The sequence below is a fragment of the Anastrepha obliqua genome, chromosome 1, assembly GCF_027943255.1.
Source record: "Anastrepha obliqua isolate idAnaObli1 chromosome 1, idAnaObli1_1.0, whole genome shotgun sequence".
NCBI classification, from domain to species: domain Eukaryota; kingdom Metazoa; phylum Arthropoda; class Insecta; order Diptera; family Tephritidae; genus Anastrepha; species Anastrepha obliqua.
The window spans coordinates 136,408,218-136,435,174 of record NC_072892.1 but is presented as its reverse complement, the minus strand read 5'-3'; the positions used below and the strand labels follow the sequence as shown (position 1 = coordinate 136,435,174).

General features: G+C 44.0%; 2 protein-coding genes across 3 annotated transcripts in view; one reads left to right on the top strand and one right to left on the bottom strand.

Moving 5' to 3' along the window:
• Positions 1–26,316, top strand: LOC129236281 (mucin-5AC). Of its 2 annotated transcripts, XM_054870577.1 has the most exons (8): positions 1–150; positions 2,542–2,778; positions 2,934–6,405; positions 7,973–11,774; positions 11,899–11,997; positions 12,080–12,218; positions 22,743–23,028; positions 23,092–26,316. In XM_054870577.1, the coding sequence occupies exons 3-8, from the start codon at positions 3,348–3,350 to the stop codon at positions 25,623–25,625; spliced, it is 9,918 nt and encodes a 3,305-aa protein (XP_054726552.1). In that variant the 5' UTR covers positions 1–150; positions 2,542–2,778; positions 2,934–3,347; the 3' UTR covers positions 25,626–26,316. The 2 variants fall into 2 exon arrangements, with proteins under 2 accessions (XP_054726552.1, XP_054726551.1); XM_054870576.1 differs by having other exon boundaries at positions 22,743–26,316.
• LOC129236282 (endoplasmic reticulum mannosyl-oligosaccharide 1,2-alpha-mannosidase) overlaps positions 22,895–26,957 on the bottom strand; it is a 42,011-nt gene continuing 37,948 nt past the window's right edge. Inside the window, exon 8 of the transcript XR_008581650.1 lies at positions 22,895–22,926. The gene's annotated coding sequence lies outside the window, so the exon portion shown is untranslated. The remainder of the gene's footprint in view (positions 22,927–26,957) is intronic.

Here is a 26,957-nt window from a genome sequence, read left to right as displayed (position 1 = left end):
CTGTCTCCTCCGGGTCCGTTTTTAACGCCCAGTCCGTCGCCATCAATATCAGCTAGTCCACGTTTGCAACCGTCACCCTCTCTGTCACCATTTCCGCAGGATGTGTTACTCGTAGCTGGTAATACAATCACAAACGCCACACACGATCAGGTGAGTATTTGCCATTTCGTCGCTTGAGTAATATATGTATGTGCAGGTAATATACACATATGGCCATTAAAATAGGTACGCTGCCTTTATCTATCGACTTCTTTGCCGCTCGCAAAAAATTAAAGCTATTATTAAAATTCCCAGTGTCCAAGATAATGTGCGTCCTGCGTTTGCCGTGCTGGGGGCCTTGGATTTTTGAAATAGCCCAGGAAGAAATGGAGCTCCATCTGATCTGTGCTTTCCTGAGAAATAAGTTGTGTAAAGTCCCTTTAACAACAGTCAGGGGGATGCCGATGACCGGTTGGGAGACTTCTGAAACCAATTCAGTTGACCCCTTCTTGACAAACTCATCAGCAATTTCATTTCTCTCTATGTTCCTATGTCCTGTAACCTAGGTCAGAGAAAAGTTGCTTGTACACCCAAGAGATTTAATCACCTCCTTACAGATCTCCTCCAAACTGGTCAAGGATCTGTACCATGGCGTCGTCAGTGCCTTAATCGTAGCTTGATTATCGGTAAAAATGTTGATATCTGCCTATCTGAGCATTCTGCATGCCTGCAGGATCGTCTACCCTAAAAACACAAGCGGTATTCGGCAGTTTTAAGGAAATAAATAAGTTGGCTGATTTAGAGAAAACCCCTGCTCTGACTACCGATTGCATCTTGGAGATTCGGTACAAATTTTTCCCTCGTACCAATCCTGCCTACTTAGAAAGATTGCCTTGAAACGACCCTCAAACTCCAGTTTGTGGAAAGAGGAATCTGTACGAAGCTCAGAGAAATTCGGTGTTAGCTGCCCAAAATTGCTCCCATCCCTTGAGAGATTGCCTCCAGAGGCCAACCTTCTTTAACCAGATTGTATTCTGAGCAGCGATGGAAATAACGTAAAAGTCGATGGGAAGTAAGTGCAAAAGGACATTAAGGGCAGCACTTTGACAAGTTCTGGAATCTGGGGTGATGTCAATACAAGCAGTCCTTTCAACCCTCCCCAGCTTGGTAATGTTATAGCCCTTCCGAAGAGGCACTATAGTTAATAATTAATATGAATTTTTTTCCAACATGGGTCGTGCGCAGCATTGCACAGTTGAGGAGCGTGGGCTTGCTTGTTGTCAATCTTTGAAAACAAAAAAAATCGTACAAATTTATCGTTAAGCCACTTAGACGGTCCAATAACTTTGTTGTAAATGCCCTTAAGCCTAAAAAATCCACAGAACGACGAGGTGGCAAAAAGAAAACGACTTACACTACTGAAAATTTAATTGTGACCCGACCCTTGCCAAGAGGGAAAGAACTGTACGGCGTCAATTGTACAACATGATACCACCAGGCAGAATATCTCGAAACGTTCCTCTGTTGAAACAAGCCAATTTAGAGAGAAGGAAAAAGTTTGCTCAAGAACGAAAGACATGGCATGGGCCTGAGGGTATGAAAAAATGGTACACCATACTTTGGAGCGATGAAAAAAAAAAACAAATTTATTTGGAAATGATGCCGAGCGAGTAGCTAGTATTCTTATAGTGAATCGGGAGTGTCAGTTCGCTAAATTTCGCTAAAAGTACATCGGAATAAAAATACCATACACAACTTTTTGAAAAATCCTGGTTGGCGTGGAAAAATTAAAAGAACTGGTCCGAAGCCTACGATTGACGACAGGTGTAACAGAGAGATAAGACGATTGTCTGTCAATGAAAACACCAGCCCTAACCAAATTAGATGTGAACTTTCTCTCAATCTTACGAAGAGAAGAAAACGGCAAATTTTGAGTGAAGATTCGAATTTAAATATCAAAATAGACTGGCGAAACCGAAGCTTACACCACGCCACAAAGAACTAGGCTTGAATTCACCGATAATCATAAAAGTTGTGGGATGATGAATGGCAAAGTTATCTCGATGGATCTGATGGCTGTCAGAAGTATGGGAGAGATATTCGCGAGCCACTACAAATGCGCCAGTACCGAAACTTCCACGTTCCACGGTGGCTATCTTATGACCTGGCGTGTTTTTAGCTACCGTGGCAAGACCCCAATTTGTTTAACCCTTTCGGGACGAAGGCAAGCGTCGCTGAGGTCAGAGCCGTCACTATCTAACGTATAGTCTCTACATCGCTTATATATAATATAAAATACCTGCTGGTTCCTTTGGCAGTGGCACTGAGAGACGGAATCGAAGAACTGAATTTCGATCTGACTTTACCGTCGTCTCACATCGTAAGCGTACATATTATAAGGCCCATATCGCTAATGGCCCAATGGAGAACCACATACAATTGAAAGTCTGTATTATTAATTTAAACGTAAGAGCGTGTACCTATTTTAGTGGCCATATCTGTATATATGTAGTATGAAGAGCATTTATTAATTATTATTATTGTTTCATTTTGTATGCAAAGGACCGTAAAGCTGCCACACCGGGACGTAGACAATCGTTACATCAATTCACTAATGGCAGTCCGAACGCCGGTACTGTTGTATTCCAACCAAGTCCATCGCAGTCACCAGCGGCAGCAACCAGTGTTATCGGTGTGACAGCCGGAGTGGGCGGTGCGGCGATAGCGGCAAGCACACCTGCCGCCGGTAATGAGTTCAACACAACACTTGTTGGATCCAATAATATACAATTAAATAAGGCAAGTATTGAGGTCCACAAAAATTGTACCTCACCAACATTTGCGGCTTATGAATCAAATGAATTCGTTTTAAAAATTGCATGCATCCATAAAAATTGTAAACTTAACCAACTAACAGTAACATTGTTTTAATTTTATTTACTTTTTTTTTGCAGAAGGGCAATAAGCGCAACACTCAGCAACAACAACAGCAACAAAATCAACTTGCTCAACAACATCACCAAATATTCAGCAGTGCTGTTGCACCGTCAACTTGTCACACTGCGTCCTCGATCTCTAATACTGTAGCCGGCGGCTATGGGCAACCACATGCAGCAGCGATCAACACGTCGAGTTCGTTTGCGGCAGCAAATGTGGCTGGTTGCCCAAAAGGTCAAGCGAAAAAAGCCGCCGCAACAGTACTACCGACGTCGACGTCGTTGAGTCACCAACAACAGCAACAGCAGCAGCAGCAGCAACAACAGTTCCAACACTATCACAGCAGTAGTCCGCTGATAGCTGACAGTCCAATACCGAGTCCTAGCAATACAATTACCGCCGCCACAATTAAACCGTCAACACCACAACCAATGCAAATGTTGCAGCAACAATTTACGATAACAGGCAGTGCGCCGCATCAAGCGAATCAAGCGCAGCACACTCAACAGGTCTTTCAAATCATCCAGGGGCCGCAGGGGCAAATTGTTGCGGCACCGGCTGGGCAGCAACATTCCCTGCAGCAACGTCTAATAGGCAGCACCGCAACAGTTCAAACACATCTGGCGCCTACGTCGTACAGTAGTCTTAACAGTACAACAACGAATACAACAACAAAGTCAACTAAACCGCCGCAACAAATACTGCCAAAGCCACAACACCAGTCCTGCAACGATGCCAGTCAACAGCAACAATCGCTGCAGCAACATCAGAAAACTAAAGTCGGTGGTGGAAATGCGGCAACCGCCACTGTACACAGCAACACTAGTAATATGGCGCAAATGCCACAGATCTCGCAATCACCGCAGCCGCAACAGGCACAGATCAGTGTCTCGGCTGCGCCCACCTCAGGTGCCGCCGCGCAACAACAACAAATACTTCTGCCAACAGGCGCCACAGCCAGTTTAACAACGCAACAACCTTTGTTGCTCAATCAAATGCCAGTTCTGGTGCAACAGAATACGCCACAAAGCGTGCAGCTAATACTGCGGCCACCTACGCCCCAGCTAACGGCGACACCATCATTGGTGATCCAAAATGCGCGTCCACAAGCGCAACTGCAACAACAACAGCCACAACAATTGCTGCGTATACTGGGCACAAATGGTGCAACCATGCAACTGGCCGCCGCCACTCCCACCTTTATAGTATCTTCACAGGCTAACCTCATACAACAGACTGCAAATCATATACAAACAATTAAAACGAACCCCCAAAATTCGGCCATAACGCAGCTGACTGGCTTGCACGCTGCACTTTCGGCGTCAAATCAGCAACGATCTCATCAGCCGTTCACCACAACGGCAACCATAAACACCAGTCACTTGCTAGGGCCGAGCGTGGCCGCACAGCTGCAAAATCTGCATTTGGCTGCCGCGGCGGCAAACGGTGGCAGCATTACACAAATTCAAATGCCTAACGGGCCATCGCCAGCAACGGCAACAATACTCTCACAGTTACCGGCGCAGTTTCAGCAAAGCCTGAACAATGCCGCAACTGGTGGCGGGTCACTCATCAACTTAAATCAATTAAGTGGAGCGAATATTCAGCAGTTGGCAGCGGCAGCTGCGGCAGCGGGCGCGACTTTTCAAACTCCACCACCACCGCCCACAAGTTCCAGCGCAAATGTAGATCTTTACAATGCTCAGCACACGACGCTACCTAGTTTGACGCATACGTCTCAAGCATCGGAACCAATGCGTCAACCTACACCCACGTTGTTGCAGAATGCGGGCGGTGCCACTGTAACCATAAATCAACAGCAACTAACCAATGGGCACCAGGCAACTTCCTTAATGAGCGCTGGAGCTGCTAACAGTGGTGCATCAAATGCCACAATACAAATCCAGCAACAGCAGCAGTCCGCACAGTCACAGCCTGAACCGAAAAAGAAAGCAAAGCCCCGAAAAAAGAAACAACCCACTGCCAGCATAGCGGCATCATCAGCTGCGGCTTCGGTGCAGTCGCCTGCAATAACGACAACGGCACCTTCACCCTCGCCTACGTCGCAAACAAAAAATGCCCCAAATGCTGTATCCTCTAGTGCGCCCAACCCAATAACCCACAAATTCAACACACCCATCAGCATGAGTAACACCACAGGCGCTATGCCACAGCTCCAATTCTCGCAATCGTCTCCTCAAAACGTAAAATTGGCATTTACAAATAGCAGCAGCGGCCACAGTGCACAGAGTCAAACAAATCAGCCGCAGCAACAACAGGAGCAAGCACGCCCAAAACTTGATCTCGGCAATGTTATGAAGTTATGCGGCATAATGGAGGATGATGATGATGATGATTACATGGACGCCATGTCAACACATGATGAGAACGCTTCCACTCCAGCGTCTAACGTACCACATCCGCCGCCACAACAATCACAGGCAGCGCCAACATCATCACTCTCTTCCACAACTGGGCCGGCACCACCAAACGCTAATGATATAATGATCTCTATACCCAATCAAAACGGCTCCGATTCCATGCCCTTTACTGTCACAATACCCGCGGCAGCAGCATTGAGTGCTGCAGCGACGTCCAACAATAGTGGTAATGATACGACTGAACCTCACAATATCTTTATCAAAATCGACCAAAATGACACAGCTTCTACGCCCTACACGATCTCCATACCACGTCTGCCGACTGCTGAGGAAATACAACAGCAGGCGCAACAGCATTTGGCACAGCAAGCTGCGGCTGCAGCAGCAGCAGCAGCCGCCGCCGCAGCGGCAGCACAACAATCCAATAATAAGACAGCGCCACCCACAATGAGTTTCAGCATGCCCACAGGCAATGGTTCACAATTGCAGTCCATGCAGCAGTCCCAATCGCAGCCGCAGTCGCAGCTGTTTAACATAACAGCCGGTGGCAACTCTCTGCAACTGTCCACTTCCAATAGTAATCCCACAATAGCCATCACTACACCCGCAACCACAACAACCACAACCACGACAGCAACAGTGAAACCAAGACGCAAGCCAGCAGTGCGTCGCAATGGCAAAAAGCAGGATAATATTACACCTGCCGCGGCACCTGCAAACACTGCAAGCAGCGCAGCACCGACCTCAATTACTACAACCACAACGACTACGAACAGTGTGTCGGTGATGCCTTCCTTGACAACCACAATTACACCTGCCATATCAACGGCATCAGCTGCGTCACTCACAACACCGGTTCAAATGCAGCAGCAAAGCGCTTTAGGTACACCACTCACACCGGCGCCGTCAACCCTATCGGCACAATCTGCTGCGCCTACATTAACCGCAACGGTGGCGGGTGCACCGCAAGTTCCTAGCCAAATTGGCAATATACAAATATCGCAAGTAGATGGAACGAAAATGCTACCAAATCATAATGGAGGTGGCACCGTAGAGAACAAAATACAAATTATGCCAATTTTGGATGGTATGGCTGCTTCGGGCGGAGGTGAGTTGCCTATGAATATGAATAAGAAAAGAAAATTAATTAAACACGTATGGCCTGTAAAGTAACAACAACGAACCTATATATATATATATAATTGGTGTTTACACCCTTTTTGGTTGTTTGGCCGAGCTGCCCCTCCTATTGATTCGAAGATTTTTATGCCGCATGCCGCTTCGATAAAGAAAACACTAATTATTTAATAGGAACCCCTAATATTGAAGGACCTTGTAATAGCAGAGTGCTTCCAATTCCAGTCAGCCTCGTTCAAAGTGAATTACACGAATACTTAGATTTTACTTATTTTTTTGCTGCTCAGACATCTGGAAGGGAGACACTGGAAATTCCGTTCCCCCGACAGTCGGTTCCACGTCACCGGAACGACCCGGATTTACTATATATCCGGCCAAGGACTGTCACTCCAGCAACACTCCCCGTACATATATGGGGAATGTTTTTGCTGTTACAACAACAACAACACTGGAAATTCTCGTTTATTAGTTCATTCGCGGTCACACGGGCAAAATTGTTTTTGGCAACATTCGTTGCTTTTGAGGTTTACTTGTTTAGCATCTTCTGGTTCGGATGTATTCTATAATCCGCGGAAAACTTTGGTCAACAGTTTCTTAAATATTTCAATGAAGAAAGCAAACTGTGTTGGTTAAATAATAAATACTTTTTTTTATTTCTATATACATATGTATACATTTTTGTTAAGGGTTTCCAATAAGAGGTGTTATTTTGATATTCAAAGAAAAATGCTATTTTTTAATATAAATAATCGGATGTTTATTTCATTGTAAAGAGGCCACCACGATCACGCTTACAGGACAACATCCTTTTTATGAAATTTTCCATAACCGAATAGCAAAGAGGCTGCCCTATGTCCTCGATAGCCTGACGAATTCCATCTTTGAGATCTTGAATCGACCCTGGGCTGTTGGCGTAGACCTTCTCTTTCACGTGGCCCCAAAGAAAAAAGTCATAAGGAGTTCTCGGTGGCCAAATGTGAACACCTCTTCGAGAGATAACACGGTCCGGAAACTTTTCCCGCAAAAGATCAATGGTTTCGTTGCGTGTGTGGCACGTAGCGCAGTCTTGTTGAAAATAAACGTTGTCCAGATCAATACTCTCTCGATATCGCAATGCTATTCAAAATAGCACCTGTTATTGGAAAACCCTTTACTTGAATACAAAAACTTAAATTAGAAATAATTCATATATAAATACTTAGCTTAAAATTAACTTGAGTATCTAGAACTGGAAAAAATTTACAATTCAACATGCGGCATGTTTTTGGTGAATTTTTTATGTTTTTTAAATCATACCTACTTTACTAGCAAAAATCATACTGTATTTGCCAAGCAGCATTCTGATGTTTTTCATCGTTAATTTCTTCCATTTGATTGAAAACCAACATAGAACGCACAACTTTCCTTTTTTTTTATAAAAAAAAATTTTTTTTTAATAAACACAGGCTGTATTCACATGCTTAAAACTTTTTAACTATTGTAAAAATTATCGTTTTCGAAATATTACAAAATTCTAACAAAACGTCTCTGTCTTCCAGGGCCCCATATTAAGATAACAACTCAGCCGCCGGCTTCGCCATACCAAACGCAGTCGCATCAGCAACAACAACAACAACAACAGCCACAGCATCATCATCAACAGCAGCCACAAATTTTATTTCAACCACCTCATTCTCAGGCAAACGTACAAACACACGAAGCTCCCGCCGTTACTATAAAACCAACTTCGGACGGCCGTCAAGTGCAACTAGTAGCCATACCACAAACGTCAGGTCCCACCGCGGTGGCGGCTTCATCGAATCAAACACCAACAGTACAACAACAACCCACCAACTCAATGGCTCCCAACAACAGCAGCAACAGCAGTGGTAACAATAATAATGGCATGCCAGCGTCGACAACTGCCACTATACTATCACCACAGCTGACCGGTATGCCCAGCAGCGTATCAATATCGGTAGGCTCGCCAGCATCAGCAGCTGCTCTTATTCCACAACTTACAGGCAATCTGACCTTGGCCGTTTCTGAGCACTGTGAGCGTCTGATATTGCGGCATGACCCCAATCAGCCGCCGGACAAACAATCGCAGATAATTCTGCATGCTCTACTTAAAGGTGCTTTGCCAAATTTGGCAATAATCAATGAGCCAACCAAATTGGATACCAGTAATAATAGCAATAACGGTATCAGCAGTCAACTTAACAGCCGAACGAATTTGGGTGCTTTGAGTGCAACAGCACCACAACTGCTGCCACCGGCTTCAGTGAACAGTGCTTTACAATCGCAGCAAGCTAAATCTGTTATTGGGTCTAGCACGGGCGCTATAGGTAAACTCACGCTGCCATCGCATGTAGCGGCGGCCATAGCAACAAAAACGTCTACAATACAGTTGCAATTCAATTCCGCGCAATCAGCCGCGTCAAGCGGCGCATCTGCATCTGCAGGGACAATGGGCTCAACCCTACAGTTGCAATTGCCGCAGCAGTCACCACAGCAGCTGATGGCGCAACAACAGACGCAGCAACAAAAAGCCCTACAACAGCAACAACAACAACAAGTCGCAGCCAATTCGGCAAGAACGCCGGAAATTGCACAGCAGCAGCAACAACAACAACAAATGCAGCATCAGCAGCAACACCCAATGCTGCCACAGGTGAACCAAGCGCCGCCACCGCCGCAAATCAACGCGCTACTTGGTGCTGCCCCATTGACCGCGCAAAGCCAACAACGTTACGTATCTTTGCCGAAAATAAATGCATCATCACAGCAAATATTTTCTCTGAACAGCGAAACGAATCATATCACTCCCATTAGTCCAACCCAGACTGCCGCATCGATTGGCCCCACCGAACGTTTGCTTATTGCGCCAGCCGGCATCAATGCTCAGCAATTAGCACAATGTCTGCAGCTGGGTCAAATACATTTCAACGATGTAAATCCGTTGCCACCAAGCACGCAGCCGCAACCCACCCTAATGGGCATGAATCCGACGCTGAGCACCAACCAGCATGCAGCGCAGCAACAGCAGCCACAATTGCAACAGCAGCAACGCTTACAGCCACCGCAGCAACAAATTGTGCACCCGCAGCCCATCCAGCCACTAAGTAGTGCAGCCAGCGGCGTTAACAACAACTGCGCTAGTGCCGTACCGAACGTCATAACTAAGCAGGTGGCCAATGTGGCACCTATTATTGATCAGAGTAAAGCTAAGTTGGAGCCGGCGAAAGTTGCAGCGCCAACTGGCGCAGTTCCCAAAAAGAAGCCAGTGCGTAAACCGAAGGCTACAACAACAGCTGCCGATGTGGCTAGCGGCACAGCAGGCATAAAGAATGCGAGCGTCGTCAAGCCGATGCCCAAATTGGATCCACTGTCACAGAAGCTGAACAATAGTCCTGTGCTGGCTGTGCAGCCGAATGTTGCTAGTGGCAAGCAAGTTGGTGCTGCGAGTGCGGCTAGCAGCCTAACAACAACAACAACTAATAATAGCAAACAACCATTTCAACAACCGAACAAGTTGGTGGCCGTAACGGCACCCTTGCAACTACAGCAACAGCTGCAGCCACAGCAACAATCGCAGTCAACGAGCAGCGCGCCTATGATGCAGCAGTCGCCAAATATGCGCAGCATTGTTAGCAGCGCGAATATTACAGGCAGCTCAATTACAACAACCAGCAGCAGCAGTCTCATCAGTCCCACCACCACCAACAGCAGCATGGCATTGACGTCTTCGTCAACACTTGTGGTGCCCAGTTTTAGCAGCAACAATGAGCCACCCTCCCTTTCGGCGCTAAATCCAGCGAGCAACGTGAACGCTTCACAACAGCAGCCGCATCCATCGCCGCAAGCACAACACCAACAACAGCAGCCTCATCAGCAGCACACCGTGTCACGTGTACAAACAATTCAACTGACCGCACAGCAGCAGCAAATGTTCAAACAGGTGCAAATGCAAATCCAGTTTTTGACTATTAAGTTGCAACATAAATCATTGCTGGCGTCGCTGCCACTGCCGCCAGATTTTGATCCGGCCGCCATAACCGCCTATACCAAACCAATGAGTGATGCCGAGATAAATATGGCCTTGCAGCGTCTTTACACGGAGCAGCAGCGCATCTTGGCCGCCGGCAAGGAGATGCCTACACCGGAGGCCTATCTGCAAATGCCGCCAATAGGTCATGGCGCTGGCATTACGCTGATGTCGCAGCCGCCACCGATACAACAGCACCAACAACAGGTGGGCATTGGCAAAGTGAATGCCTCTGGCATACCGGCGAATATCGTACAGCCTAATAATCACTCATCTAACATGTCGATTACGGCAACATCTATGGGTGGTGCAATGGCTGGTCAGCAGACGCAGACGCAAACACAAGCACAGGCACAGGCAGGAGTTACGCATCGCATACATATATATCCCATGCAGCATCATCAAACAGTTCAACAAAATAAACAGCAGCAGCAGCAACAACAACAGCAGTCCAAATCGCTGCAAACAGCAGCAGCATCACGTGGCAAAGACAGCGCCAACGCTAGCGGAAAAGGAAAAACTCCAACATCCACCCAACTACAAATGGCGCAGAGTTCCAACAGCACGCTGATGCCATTAAGCGCGCAAAAGCAGCAGCCAACACTAGTGCCAACAACCAAAGCGCCAGCATTGCACTACCAGCAGCAGCAACAACAACAATTCATGCTACAAAAGCCGTCATTAGTAAGCAGCAGCAGCAGCAGCAGCAGTAGTACAAACCTCATGAATGGACCACCGCCATTAGTGTTCTCTAGCCCCTTAATTGCGGCGGCAGCAGCCTCCACAAGCGCGAGCAGCACGTCTTCGGCTACACTTTTTACACCCAGCGCGAATTGTTTCGTACAACAGCAGCACCAACAGACACTTCAGCAGTTGCATACGTATTCCCAAGCGCCTGTTAGCAGCCTGTCTACGATTACGCCCAGCGCTTCACCACTCAACTCAGTTGCAACGCTAAGCACCGCCAACAGCGCCATGACAATTGTAACAGCGGCAACAGCATCAACATCTAATGCTAGCAGCGTTGCTTGTACGAGCGTGTCTGCTGACGCAATGGCAATGACAACAGTCGCCAGTACAACAGCTGCACCAACCTTAGGAACAGCGGTTGCGGCAGTCGCAAGTACGACAACACCAGATACGCAAGCCAAATTGCAAATACAGGGAAGTAATGCATCGTACGCATTTAGCTCCAGCACAGCCAGCCCCATCACCACCACGGCTACTCTAATGTCATCCACTTCTGTGGGCACTCATCTCATCAAATCCGAAGAGAGTTTGTCACCCCAGCCGAAACTTGCACGTCTTTCTTTGTGAGTAGTTGGTTGAAAATACGCAGTATTCAACACATTTCTCGATTTTCGACTTTAAAAATTTGAAATCTCTGAGTCAACTTGTCTTTAGTGAAATTCATATCTGTTTATGTGGTATTTTCAGGTTTTTGCGTCAACTGGAATTGGATCAGCACGCGTGCTTGAAACCGGACTATCTCAACCCATTTCAGGATAAAGAGGAGGCTGTTAAGCGGCTAATAAGGTGAGATACATAGATTAGAAACGGGAAATTATTATTATGTAAATAATTTTACACTATAACTCAAAAATTATTGTGCTCGCAGATATCATTGCATGTACGAAAGTGTTGAGGATTTACCATTTGAAGATGAAGAGCGCTTTGAGCAGACGGCGGTACATTGTCAGGAAAAATACCACAAAATTTCAACCAAATACCAAAAGATATTGATGCAGGAGTCAACGGTAAGTAGCGAAATTTTCAATTCAAAGATGAAAGCCATATTTAGGGCCGAATTTTCAATGATTAGTTGAATTTTAACCTGGCGTTGGAAAAGAGTTTGTGAGCGGCAGAAGTTAGGTTAGGTTAGATTGAAGGGGTTGACGACTGTGGGACACATTCAGACTCATAGCCCATTGTGTCGCGAACTTGGTCTTACCTCTCCTAAAGCCAGTGCTCAATTTTCAAATATTTTAGAAGATCCCTAATTTCCACAGGACTAAGAGCTTCAATTCATTCAAGAATTGTCTACCTAAAGAGGTAAACATACCTTTGGATAGAATAGGACAATGGCAAAAAAGGTGCGGGATCGTCTCTTCATCATTTAGACAACTTCTACAGAAGGCATGTGTTTGCAAACCCAGCGGCCTAAACAAACGCGTTGTTAGTTCTGCCTTTTCTAAGATAGATAAAGAAACAAAGCGAATTAGTCCGGTAGTGAACGATCATCAAATAAATAGTTGTCGCACTCGCGTATCGGCACCCCCGTCACTGTTGACAGTTACGATTTCGAGGTTGTAAGAGACTTCGTTTATTTAGGAACCAGCATTAACACCGATAACAATGTCAGCCTGGAAATCCTACGTATAATCACGTTTGCCAACAAGTACAACTTGGGACTAAGTAGGCAATTAAGAAGTAAAGTCCTCTCTCGACCAACAAAAATAAAGTTCCATAATATTTTCATCATGCCCGTTCTAACGTATGGCTCAGAAGATAACAATATTCGATGAGGCGTCCCTTGGAGTATTTGAGAAAAAGACCATAGAAATACCATAGACATAGTGCAGCGAATAAAGGTCTAACGGCCATGTAGTCCGAATGGATATAAGCGCTCTGGCTCTGAAAGTACGAGTATTCGATGCAGTATCACAGGATGAGTTAGCGGTGGTAGCAGAAGAAGAGCAACGCCTACTTTGCATGGACAGATCAGGTGGAGAAGGACTTGGCTTCGATTAATGTGTACACCTGGTATCGCTTAAACGGTTATAAGAAGTTGACCGTTTGGAGCTCATTAATTGAAGCTTTGTTCGCATGTGTCGCATAATATGAGTTTATAATTTGTCTAATTTATTAAATTTTGATTCGTCTGTTGCGTTAACAGGCTTTGATTAGATAATTGAGCGGGGTGTTAGAGGTGTTATTTTGATATTCAAAGAAAAATGCTATTTTTTAATACAAATGATCAGATGTTTTTTTATTATAAAGAGGAAGGTATGCCGTTAATAGTGGAAAATAACATCAGGCAAATAACCACCACGACCACGCTTACAGAACAATTTCCTATTCATGAAATTTTCCATAACCGAATTGCAGAGTGGCTGTCCTACGTCCTCGATAGGCTGATGAATTCCATCTTTGAATTCCTGGGCTGTTGGCGTAGACCTTCTCTATCACGTGGCCCCAAAGAAAAAGGTCACAAGGTGTTCTCGGTGGCCAATTGTGATCACCTCTTTGAATGATAACACGATCCGGAAACTTTTCCCGTAAAAGATCAATGGTTTCGTTGCTTGTGTGGCACGTAGCGCCGTCTTGTTGGAAATAAACGTTGTCCAGATCAATACCATCCAATTCCGGCCATAAAAAATCGTTAATCATCTCTCGATAGCGCAATCCTATTCAAAATAGCACCTGTTATTGGAAAACCCTTTACGATGCAGGAACATGCCGGTTTTATATCCGGCCAATATCAGGTACATTCCCCCACATCGCTAGATCAATTCTGGGGATCTAAATTTTTCAATCAAAAAAGGAATAAAACATAAAAGAACACCCGGATATGACTTAATAACATATTTTTGCGAAACGTTTTTAATGCAATGTTTCGCTTGCAATATTTTCCGAAACTCTGGAAAGTGGTAGAGATTATTGCATTACCAAAAGCGAGAAAAGATCCAACTACCGTATCATCTTATAGACCAATGAGTTTACTACCGACAATATCTAAAATTGCTGAAAAATTACTGCATGATCGACTAAGCCAATTTCTGGAAAAAAACGTATAATAATACAATATTTAGAAAAAAACATTCGACTATCCAACAGATCCATAGAATTACAAATAAAATCCAATCAGACCTTGAAAACAATCGTTACTGTGCGGCAGTATTCTTGGAAGTAGCTAAAACGTTTGACAAAGTGTGGCACAAAGGCTTACTCCACAAAATAAAAATAATGATACCTTTTGACTACTATCTTATCATAAAAAGCTACTTAACTGACCGAAGTTTCTATTTTAAATATGACAATCAATGTTCAGATATTCATCAAATAACAGCTGGAGTTCCGCAAGGAAGCGTTCTTGGACCACTGTTATATGTTTTATTCACTGCAGACATACCACCTCCTGACGAAACTAATTCATCAATTGCTACGTTCGCAGACGATACAATACTACGGGCATCGGACAAAAACTTAACTATCGCTACTGAAAAACTGCAGCGATACACAAACGCAGTTAAGGAATGGTTCGATAATTGGTGCCTAAAAATAAATGAAGACAAAACCGTACAGGTTATATTTACTACCAAAACAAAGTTTACTGCAGTTCCAATTAAAATAAATGGCAAAGCAATTACAATTAAACCAACTACTAAATACCTTGGAATTCATTTGGATTCGAAACTAAATTGGAATCTCCACATAAAGCAAAAGATCAAACAAATAAAAGAAAAACTGCGACAACTTCATTGGTTAGTCAGCACAAAATCCAGACTTACTATACAGAACAAACTATTATTGTACATAGCCATTGTTGCGGGGAGAATCCTGTTCAAAAATGTTGCGGGGAGAATCCTGTGTGCGGCTACAAATCTGTTGCGGGAAGAACCAATAATGTTGCAGGAAGAAATTGATGCGGGAAGGACCAGTAACGTTGCAGGAAGAAATCGATGCGGGAAGGACCAATAACGTTGCAGGAAGAAACCGATGCGGGAAGGATCAATAACGTTGCAGGAAGAAACCGATGCGGGAAGGATCAATAACGTTGCAGGAAGAAACCGATGCGGGAAGGATCTTGTATGCGGCTATAAATCCATTGCGGGGAGAGTCCTCTATCCTTAATGCTGCGGGGAGAGTCCTGTATCCAACAATTGCCCAAAATAATGAAACTTGCTGCTTCAATTGACAAAGTTACAATTTTTTTCTCACTATATTTTACAAAAATGTTCCGTATTTATACACATTTCTTTACAAACAAAACCTACTTAACTCACAGAAAATTATAACAATTTAACAAAAGTTGAAAAACAATAAAGTATTTTATCTAATATTAAATTGAACTCAACATACCGCCGCCCTTGAACTATCTGAATAAGTTCAAAACAAAATATTAAAAAGAAAATGAAAAGCCTTGAAAAACATTTACGATAAGTTATTAGTTTCTTCATGAAATAAATCTCCTCTCGTTGGCAAAAGGCAAAGTTTGACTATAGGGCGAACCAATTCGCCATGCGGTGTTTTCAACGTAACTACTCTTACGCGTCCATCGGTACCATGATGGCATTTGATCACTCGTGCAATCGTCCACTTCGTCGGAGGATTAGGCTCGTTGAACACAGCAACCACATCCCCTTCTTCAATGTTGCGTGAAGAACGAAACCATTTAGTGCGACGTTGTAAGCTCACGAGGTACTCGTCTCTCCAACGACGCCAGAAATGTTGTCTCATGGCAGAAATTGCTTGCCATCGCTGTCGAAGATTTCCACGAAACCCTTGACCCTCAGGTTCCGGTATTGACTTCAGCGGTTCACCGACTATGAAATGTCCGGGAGTTAAAACTTCTAAGTCACCAGCAGCTTCAGAGTTGTCACAGAGTGGGCGAGAGTTTACGCAAGCTTCTATTTCAGTCAAAAGTGTGTTGAACTCTTCGTATGATAGTGGAACTTCTCCTAATACGCGTTTTAAATGATACTTAACACGTTTGACTCCGGTCTCCCAGTAACCTCCCATATGGGGTGCAGCCGGTGGATTAAATCGCCATTCGATATTCGAGTCCGCAAAGAAAGAGCGAAGTTTAATATCAGCCATGCACTGTTGAAATGCAATGCGCAACTCCTTCTCGGCTCCAACGAAATTTGTACCGTTATCTGATGCCATGACCTTACAAAATCCTCGACGATTGGTGAACCTTTTAAACGCATTTAGGAAAGCTGGTGTTGACAGGTCACCAACAAATTCGAGATGCATCGCACCAGTGCACATACAAATGAACGAACAAATGTAGCCTTTGGTAGCCTTAGCTCCTCTTCCTTGGGTGAATTTGTAGAGGTAAGGTCCAGCGAAGTCAACAGCAGTGTGAGTAAAACAACGGGCGTAGGTTGTACGAATGACAGGTAGATCACCCATGACTTGTGTGGTAAGATTGCGGTTCAAATAAGTGCATTTCACGCACTTATGGTATATATTACGGATCAAGCTACGAGCGCCGATAACCCAATAACGACGTTGTAAGACAGTTTGCATAATGCGGGGCCCAGCGTGCAAAGTGACCTTGTGTATTTCGCAGATTATTAACTTAGCAAGCGGACAATTCTTAGGCAAGATAATGGGATGCCTAACATCTGGAGCGATTTCATCGTTTTTTATTCTTCCTCCAACACGTAGAACACAAGTCCCATCCAGAAAGGGCTGCAGACGCAAAAGACTACTTATTAGGCGAAGTTCAGCTTCAAATAACTCTTGGCAACTCGGTGTACCAAAACGCTTTATAACATTAAGCCGTCTGTTAGCCCGAATATTAGTCAAAAAACGTAAAACATAGGAAATAACTCGACGCAGCTTAGAATACGATGAGTATTTTGTCATCACGGACCAATGATCTGTAGAATTAATCACATGGGCACGAATATTCTTTCGTATGCCCAGCTCTGTAGTGTGCTCTTTAGATTTTTTCTGCTTCCACAATTGTTCAGTGCTTTTCAGGAAAATAGGACCAGCCCACCACAATTGATGACGTAATAATTCGGAGGGAGTTATACCTCTTGAAGCACAATCTGCAGGATTCTGTTCAGAACGAACGTGGTTCCAACATTCGGGAGGCAAAACTTCTTGAATATCAGCGACGCGGTTGGCTATAAATGTCACCCATCTGCTGGGGTGAGCTTGTAACCATGCCAATGTTATAGTAGAGTCAGTCCAAGCGAAAAGCGGATAACGGAGATCAGACCAGCAGTGCAGCACGCTTCGCACTAGTTTAGCAGCAAGATGAGCGGCGCATAATTCAAGACGTGGCAACGTTGTCGGCTTAAGCGGAGCTACCTTGGTTTTCGACGAAATTAATGACACAATAATGCTACCGTCGCTTTGTGTTGTTCGTGCATACAAAACGGCGGCGTAAGCCCGCTCGGACGCGTCTGCGAATACGTGCAATTGCGTAAATGACCCAGCTACTTCAGTACCAAACCAACGTTTCACCTTCAAATGTGCCAGTTTCTTGAGTTCTATGCGATGCTCCAACCACTTCGTTGCGATAGACTCAGGAATGATATCATCCCAACCTACCTTAGTGCGCCATATGTCTTGAAACCAAATTTTTGAATTTATAGTAGCGGGAGCAAGCAGGCCCAGAGGATCGAAGAGCGTACTTGCATCTGATAGAAACATGCGCTTGGTCAACTTAACTGGCGGTTCCCTCAAGTTAATAGCAAACGTGAGATAGTCTCCTTCTGTGTTCCAGATAAGACCTAAAGCGTGAACATCCTTATCGTCGACAATATAATGTGATATGTTCGTAGATGCATTAGAAATGCTTGCGATTAGCTCAGCGCAGTTCGATGCCCACTTACGAAGTTCAAACCCCCCTTCCCTCAATATTTCGGAAATATTTTGCTGCAACAATCGAAGTTCTTCTTTACTAGATGCACCAGTAAGTAGATCATCCATGTAAAAATCCTTGAGAATAACACTAACAGCCCTAGCACAACCATTCGACGAATCTCTTGCCGTCTGTTGAAGTGATCGGACAGCTAGATGAGATGCAGCTGCCACTCCGTACGTTACGCGAACCATGCGAAAATCTTGGATAGGCAGGGATGGGTGGCTACGCCATACGATGCGTTGCAAATCGGCGTGTTTTAAGGATACGCAGATTTGACGATACATTTTGGCGACATCTGCTGTTACAGCATAGCGGTGTGTTCTAAAGCGAAGTAAGATGGAGTATAAATCTTCCTGCAATTGAGGTCCTATAAATAATGCGTCATTCAGCGAATTTCCGGAAGTTGATTTTGCGGACGCGTTAAATACAACCCTCAATTTGGTCGTGGTACTACTTTCCTTTAAAACAGGATGATGAGGCATATAATACGTTGGATTCATAGTCTCTGACGTGACCTGCATATGTTTCATATCAATGAGTTCATTCATGAATTCATTGTAGCGTAAACGAAGATCGGAATCACAAGCGAGTCTTCTTTCAAGTCGTAACAAATTCCGGATAGCAAAGTTTCGCGACTCTCCCAGAGCTACATCGGGCTTCAGCGGCAATTCGACGACAAACCGTCCGTTAGGTTCCCTTCGATGCGTTGTTTCAAAATGGTCTTCACAGTAACGCTCCTCATGCGTAAGATACGTTTTTTGCGGAGCTTCCTCTAACTCCCATAACTTGTTCAATGCTCGATCCAAATGAACATCGCAATGTAACGACTGTAAGCGTGGCATATCAGGCTCAGATCCATTCACGCTTCCAAACAGAGTCCACCCAAAGACCGTCAGTTGAGCCATAGGAGCTCCAGATGGACCCTTACGAAGTTCTGTACAGATCAGTTGATCCATAACGTCCATTCCAATCAATATATCGACCCGTCCAGGCTTCATAAAATGGGGATCGGCTAAAAATAAACCTCGGATATGTGGCCACGATGAAGTAGCTATAGTCTGTGTTGGCAAGTCGCTTGTAATTTTAGACAGAATTAACGTTTTGACAGTAAAGCATTGATTTGTAGAGAAAGAAGAAAGAGAAAGTGATACTTCACCTCTAGCTCGTCCTCCTTGCGCTGACCCAATTCCAGTAATGTTTACTTCAGATGTTGATCGCGGCAGGCCTAAGCGTTGCACACACGCTTCGGTTACAAAGGAAGCATGTGATCCAGAATCGAAAAGTGCACGTGCGGGCTGCCAATTACCAGAACAGTCGCGTACCTTCACTAATGCGGTGGATAACAGCACAACTCTTTCTACAGCTATGGGTGGATTGGAGCTCGAGTTCAAGCATGAAGAAACGCGTGGAACGTCGACGCTTGCTGGAAATTCACAAGTTTTTGCGCTTACCTTTGATGTGGCGTCAGCAGCACATAACGAATGCGTCGCGTAATTGTTCACTGCGGTAACGGTCGTTGACTGCAAAGCACCGTGCAACAGAGTGTGATGACGTTGTTTACACATGCGGCAAGTGGAAGCACTGTTACAACGGTCTTTATAGTGACCTGAACTTAAGCAGTTGAAGCATATGTGTCCTTGCTTCACGAACTGTGATTTTGTAGACAAGTCCAATTCACGAAATTTTTCACAACTGTAAATTTTATGAGGTCCACTACAATATGCACACACATTACTTTGTTTTGATATCGTGTGGAACACATTTGTCGACTTGCTTGATGATGCAGTTTTAACCTTAATTGGTACTGATGTTGTTGACGACGAAAACATCGATAACGATCGGCATCTTATCTCTAAAAATGTTATTAGTTGCTCAAAAGATGGAGGATCATCACTAACGAGCGATAACTCCCACTGCTTACGCGTTTCGAATGCCAACTTACTGACGACCTCATGTACCAACCAATCATCCCAAAACTCAATCGGACGACCCAACGCTTTAAGCTCGCGAATATGCTGTTGGAACGCATCAATTACACCTTTGATTGCGTCAGCATTGTCATGCGTAGCTCTTTTAATTTCAGCCAACGCGCGAAGATGAGATTCCACAATTACACGAATAACCTTATACCGCGATGTTAATAGACCCCAAGCTTCAACGTAATTTGCGTCACATATTTTAAAACCACTGATAATTTTCAACGCGTCACCTTTCAAGCAGCTTCGGAGATAGTGCAACTTTTGTCCATCTGATAAAGCAGAGTTATTATCAACTAACGAAGAAAACGCGTCGAAAAAACCAATCCATTCTGTAGAGTCACCGGAGAATGTGGGCAACTCCATTTTCGGTAAACGTATAACCGTGGACACAGATGCCTTTGTGGAGCTATCTTGCGAATTAGTACGACAATTTTTCACGCGGCTAAAGTTAGCTGAAGCTGTAGAGTACCAAGTTTCGGCTTGGATACGCACATTTTCTTCAATTTCAATAACATCGGCACCACACGTAATTTCTACAGCGTCTTGAGCAACGTTAAAACGAACCCACTGTTCACTCAATAACTGAAGGTAGCTTGCAATATTTTCTGCATCCATAGTGAATGCCTCATCAATACTTTTTGCCATATACCGTTTAATGGCATTGAGAGCGGAATCGCGCGTTTTAGTGGAATTCGACATTTTTAATATGACAGAAAAGCAAACGACGGGTTTTTAGAATTTTCGCGATGTTAAATGCAGGAACGGCTGCACAAACGTACACACAATGCACAAAAATAATTTTCTTAATAATCGTTGCGCCTTTTGCTACGCGTATGTATGTACACAAGCGAATGCGTATATGCAAAAGGCAAGCGGAGTGACTAAATCCGGCTCGAAGGACCAAAAATGTTGCGGGGAGAATCCTGTTCAAAAATGTTGCGGGGAGAATCCTGTGTGCGGCTACAAATCTGTTGCGGGAAGAACCAATAATGTTGCAGGAAGAAATTGATGCGGGAAGGACCAGTAACGTTGCAGGAAGAAATCGATGCGGGAAGGACCAATAACGTTGCAGGAAGAAACCGATGCGGGAAGGATCAATAACGTTGCAGGAAGAAACCGATGCGGGAAGGATCAATAACGTTGCAGGAAGAAACCGATGCGGGAAGGATCTTGTATGCGGCTATAAATCCATTGCGGGGAGAGTCCTCTATCCTTAATGCTGCGGGGAGAGTCCTGTATCCAACAATTGCCCAAAATAATGAAACTTGCTGCTTCAATTGACAAAGTTACAATTTTTTTCTCACTATATTTTACAAAAATGTTCCGTATTTATACACATTTCTTTACAAACAAAACCTACTTAACTCACAGAAAATTATAACAATTTAACAAAAGTTGAAAAACAATAAAGTATTTTATCTAATATTAAATTGAACTCAACAGCCATCATTAAACCAATCTGGCTATATCGTCTACAGGTGTGGGTAACGACTAAAAAGTCTCATATAGTAAAAATTCAACGACAACAATCGAAGATTCTTCGAATTTTGACCATGTCTGACACGAATAATGATGATATCCACAGGACTTTTAATATAGCAACAGTAGACGAAGAGACCAAAAAATAGCAAGAAGGCACTTTAAAAAATACAGGAACACAATAATGTAGAAATCAACAAACTTCTGGAAAGGGAAAAAACACTGAAAGACGCTTAAAGAGAACTCGACCAAGCGACTTAATGAATGCTAGAAAATAATAAATGTGCAAAGTGGTTAAATTGCTGTTATATTGTTGTACAATTGTAATTATGTAGAGTCAAACTTGTATTGAATATTATTTAATTGTATATTATTTCGTTTATTTTAATTTAAAAAAAAAATGTTTAAATTCAGCCGCTTGCGTTTATCTCTGGAATTGCGAATTGAATCCCTTCATTATATACATACATAGGTATATAACATATATTTTCACATTATTCCTCCAAGGATCTTATCTCTCTCCAGGTGTTGTTTTGGGCTGCAATTTTGAGCTCGGTCTGCCCTGCGGACTCCATTCGATGGCCATTTTCGTTACGTCGCCCGTTGCCAATCCATCGCCATTTCCTTCTCCTAACTTCAGCGTTAATAGCATTTTGTTACGTTATATCCCATAGTCTGTTATTCGTAACGATTTCTATCCAGAAAATGCGCCATATACGTTGATAAAAACTTGCACTTCTTTTGTATCACTGGCAGCCATGTTCCACGACTCACAGCCGTACAGGAGTACTGACTTTATATTAGAGTTGAATATTTGTATTTTGATGCGTGTTGACGAAAAGGAGGACCTCCAAACTGGGGCGCCCAGAAAGCCTGTCTTGCGTTCTGAAGTATTGTATGTGATTACCATCAGCTCCAGATCCACCATCGGTGGTAATAATGCTACTCAGGTAGCAGGAGTTGACATCTTCGATCGTTGCGTTGAGACTCGTTCATGTGTAGGCTCACTGATACCCTTCATTCGTAGTCATTACTCTGCTAAGAGTCCTAAAGAGTTAGGAAATTCAACATTTACCTATGGTGGGCTTACTCTGTAATCACTTACCCGTAGAAAGCTGGTTACTAATTACTACCATAATTCTGTCCCATGGTCTTAGTCACTCTTAGCCACCTTTTCGCAATGTAATTATAATAATTCCTTTTATTATTTATAGCTGGCACATCGCACATCGGAAACCTGTCAGATTCAGCAACTGATGATTGATGATCTAAGGACTGAAATTGAGCACCTGCGTAATGGTGGACGGGAGCAAGCATTGTGCGAACAGCAGCAACAGCAACAACAAGATCTGAATGAAGGCGAGCACGTCGAACAAAAGGTGGAACTTTTGCCGCCAACTGTAATGGAAGAAACAAAGCTGGAGTTAAAAGCTGTAATAGATGAGCCGGAGATGGGCACAAGTAAAACTCTCTTAGACAACGATGCCACGCTCAACACATGTGAGATTAAGATGGAACAAAGCGACAATACTATTAGCAATACTAATTTTATTTGCAACACAGACAAAACAGTAGCACCGCCATCACCAGTTGTTGACAAATTCGATTTGTTGAAGCATAGCACAAGCAATAGCACACCAAACACTAGCTGTAACAAGCAGCAGCGTATAGCGACGAGCCAACAAGCTCAGCAGCAGCAGAAGTCACAAAACGAGATGTCGTCAAAGAAAGAAGAAAAAGCTAGTTGGCATAGCGCAGCTACTGCGGGAGCAACATCATATACGAATTTAAATTCCGATTCTCTTGAGACGGACGCTGGCAAAAGCAAACTCGCTGCGTCCAATTTCTACACCACTTGCAACAAGCACCTGAACGGTATAACTAAACGGGATGGTGCGCAGTTACCAGCTACGAGTTCCTATGTCAAGAAGGAGTTTGAGAATTTCGATATTGAATCTGAAATAACACCGAGTTTTATTATGAAAAAGGTGGAGCATAAAGAAGTGCTGCCATCGACACAGCCGTCGCCAGTGAATAGCGGCAAAACGCATAACAAACACCTCAGAGAAAAGAGTGAACGCAGCAAGGCACACGAACAGCAGCCGCAATCACAACAGCAGCAGCAGCAGCAGCAGCAAAAGGCACCAACAAGTGCACCAGCAAGCAATAGTTTTGTTGCACAATATCTGCAACACAACTCGAAGCAGCAACAGTTGCAGCACCAACAGCAGTTAAAACAGCAGCAACAAGAAGACGATTGGTTATGCTTACAGAAAGAGTTAAATCTGATACATACAGAAAATAAAATGTCCTTACAGCAACAACAACAGATAAATAATCTGCAGCAGCAACAGCAGTCACAGGCAACGAAATCGCTTAATCCCTTCGAGAGCTCACCTAGCAATGATAGTGGCAGTAGTATGGGCACCGTTAGCAGCGCACAGTCCGGACAATTAATAGACCTCTTTCCGAATGGTTGCATTAGTAAAAACAACCAATCAAGCCCCAGCAGCAATGACTCTACTCAGCATCAGCAGCAGCAGCAGCAACACCAAAACTGCGATCAAGAGTTGCAGCTTAGTGGCGACCAGCAGCAACATAACAATCATCCAAACCATCAACAACAAGAGCAAAGCACACACAATCACATGCAGTCAACACTCAATGAGTTCTTCGACTCCGGTGACGATATGGCAGATGTGCACAAATCTGTGGAGACGCGTCTTGAAGCTATGTTTGGCGAGTCACCTGTTCATCTGAGTAAAAGTGGGGGTAGTGATACGCATGATATTGAAGCGGGGTTGGATGATATTTTCGGCGATGGCAAATCGAACGATAATAACGTTGATACAAAATCGAAACAAGAACAACACCTGCAACAGCAACAACGTCTATGGGATAGCGAACTTACGGCAGCGAACACTTTTATGCGTGTCGCAAACACACAGGAGAGTGTGCTGTTTGAAAATGAGCAACAACAAATGCAGCTCAATCAACAGCACTTGCAACAAAGCTTACAATTAAACATTACCAACAATTCGACACGTTGGATTCAACACATCGATGCACCCTTTAGTGAGTTCATTGGTAATGCTGGCGGCGATTGTGGTGAAACGCGTAAAAGGCGTTGGAATGCTGAATTGATGTCGCCTGAAGCGGATGATACGCTCGATGGCGCGAAGAAGATATGTACCATGTCCGGTTCGTCGAGTTCATCGTCACCAATATCAGCGCAACAACAACAACAGCAGCAACAGCAGCATCAACAATCGCAACACCATCACGAAAGTATTATAGAGGCCGATCTACTCTCATTGCATGATGGGATACGTGTGGAGCCGGCCGCTACACAAATGCTACAAATGTCAGCACAGCAACAGGCCGTCTTCTGCCAAACGCAGCAGCAATTTAGTACTTTGTTGGATGGTGTCGACCACCATCAACAGCATTTTGGCAGCGCACAACATCAGCAGCAACAGCAACAACTACTGCAACAAAACATGCAGCAACAAAATCTCCACCATCACCCACTGCATTCGCATTTACAGGCGCATGTACATAACAATCACATTGGTGGTGGCGATTTCGATGACGACATCAGTCGGCATGTGCAGAATGCCATCGACAGCATTCTAAATTTGCAAAACAGTGAATCGGCAGACTCGCTCAACTTCTCGTTGGATCATTCGATGGGCTCACTGCTCGGCGACAGCATACTTGACGATCGTCAACAGCAAGCGTCAGTAAATTGCCAAGATGGAGTAAAACGTAGGCATCACCTCGTTGACGAATTAGGTGATTGTCTGATTAGCGGTGGCGGCAGTGGACCAGCGGCGGGCGACAATGCAAGCCACATACTTTTGGATAGCAGTCAACATCACCACGCACAGCAACAGCAACAGGCCCTACTAAATCACAATCATCATCAGGGAATGCAACAAAACAATCATCACCAACAACCGCCTCAACTCAATCACCATCAGCAACAGCAGCAGCAGCAGCAGCGAACGCAACAGCAGTCGTTGTTGGGCAACGATTTCAGTTGCGTTGCAGCTGGTCTCGTCGATGAGGCGGTCAAGTCGATAATGACATCTTGACAACTTACTGCAGCAGACCAGCAACAACAACAAACGCCAGCACCAAAACAACGTGCAGTAGCAAGAAGTACAACTGCAGCAGCAGCAATAACAGCAATCACAGCTAGCAACGGTGCAGGCAACAATCGAAACAATATTGTAAACTCAGGGGTGATATTAGAGTTCAACGCCAGCGCTTTATGAGCTGTGCGTCATAACAGAAATGCTTAGAAAGACATGTGCGGCATATAGAATTATGAGCAAAGGTAGCGCTTGACTGAGCGAATGTGTGAAGTAAGTAGCACTATTTGCAGAGAGAGGAAGTAACCTCTGCACGTGCCGCATGCAAATAAGAAACGAAAAAGAACAAAGTAGTAATTGTTTTCTAAATTTTATTGTATGTTTTTTTTTTTGAGAGTGTGGACATCAACAATTGCACTCAAAAGTTATGTAACGAAAATATGCTGAGTTTCAAGTTTAATATTTGAAAACACTTTCTAAATTAAGAAATGTGCGTGCAAAGATATCAATATTGTTGTTTTAATAGCAAACATCAGGACCCCGACAGTCGGGGTCGACACTTACTATATGTCCGGCCAAGGAGTGTCACTCCAGCAGCACTCCCCGTACATGTATGGGGAATGTTTTTGCTGCTACAACAAGAACAACAACCCATATATTTTTGTACAATGCTAATGGTGTCACAGGCTTTGGCGAGATATAAATCAAAGGCGCTCTGTTAAGTTCGTCTCAGCTGCCGTAGTGTGGTGATTTGGCTAAATATGAATCCGGGTCCTTCGGAAAGCTTGTAAGGGAATGTAACTGTAAATGATTTCGCCTACAAGATTCCCTACAAAATTAAGGTACAATAACTGAGGCAAGAAATTAAGTAAAATCCACTGAATAATCTTTCTGTTGTATTTTTTCAAAAGCAAAAATTTAATTTAATTAAAATTTATTAATTGAGAAAACACAACTTTCATGCGTAGGCCTGATATAGAGAGACGCAAAACGCATATCTTGCATTGCATGTAACGCAAAAAATGACGGCAACAACAGGGACTACCATCTGGTATTCTTAATCTTGAACCACTTTCCAAGAACCTTTCGCGTGCCGTGGTAGAATTAGTCGGTACTTGACTACCATTCCGAAAGTCACAGGCTCGCAGCTCCGAGAATGAAACGCCAAATGATAGAAACAAGTTTTTTCCAATAGCGGTCGCCCCTTGACAGGCAGAAGCAAGTCTCCAACTGTATTTCTGCCTTGAAAAGCCTCATAAAAAACCATTTGCCGTTCAGTACGTTTTGCCATTTGTGGAACAACAACAAGGCGCACACCACAAACAGAAGGAA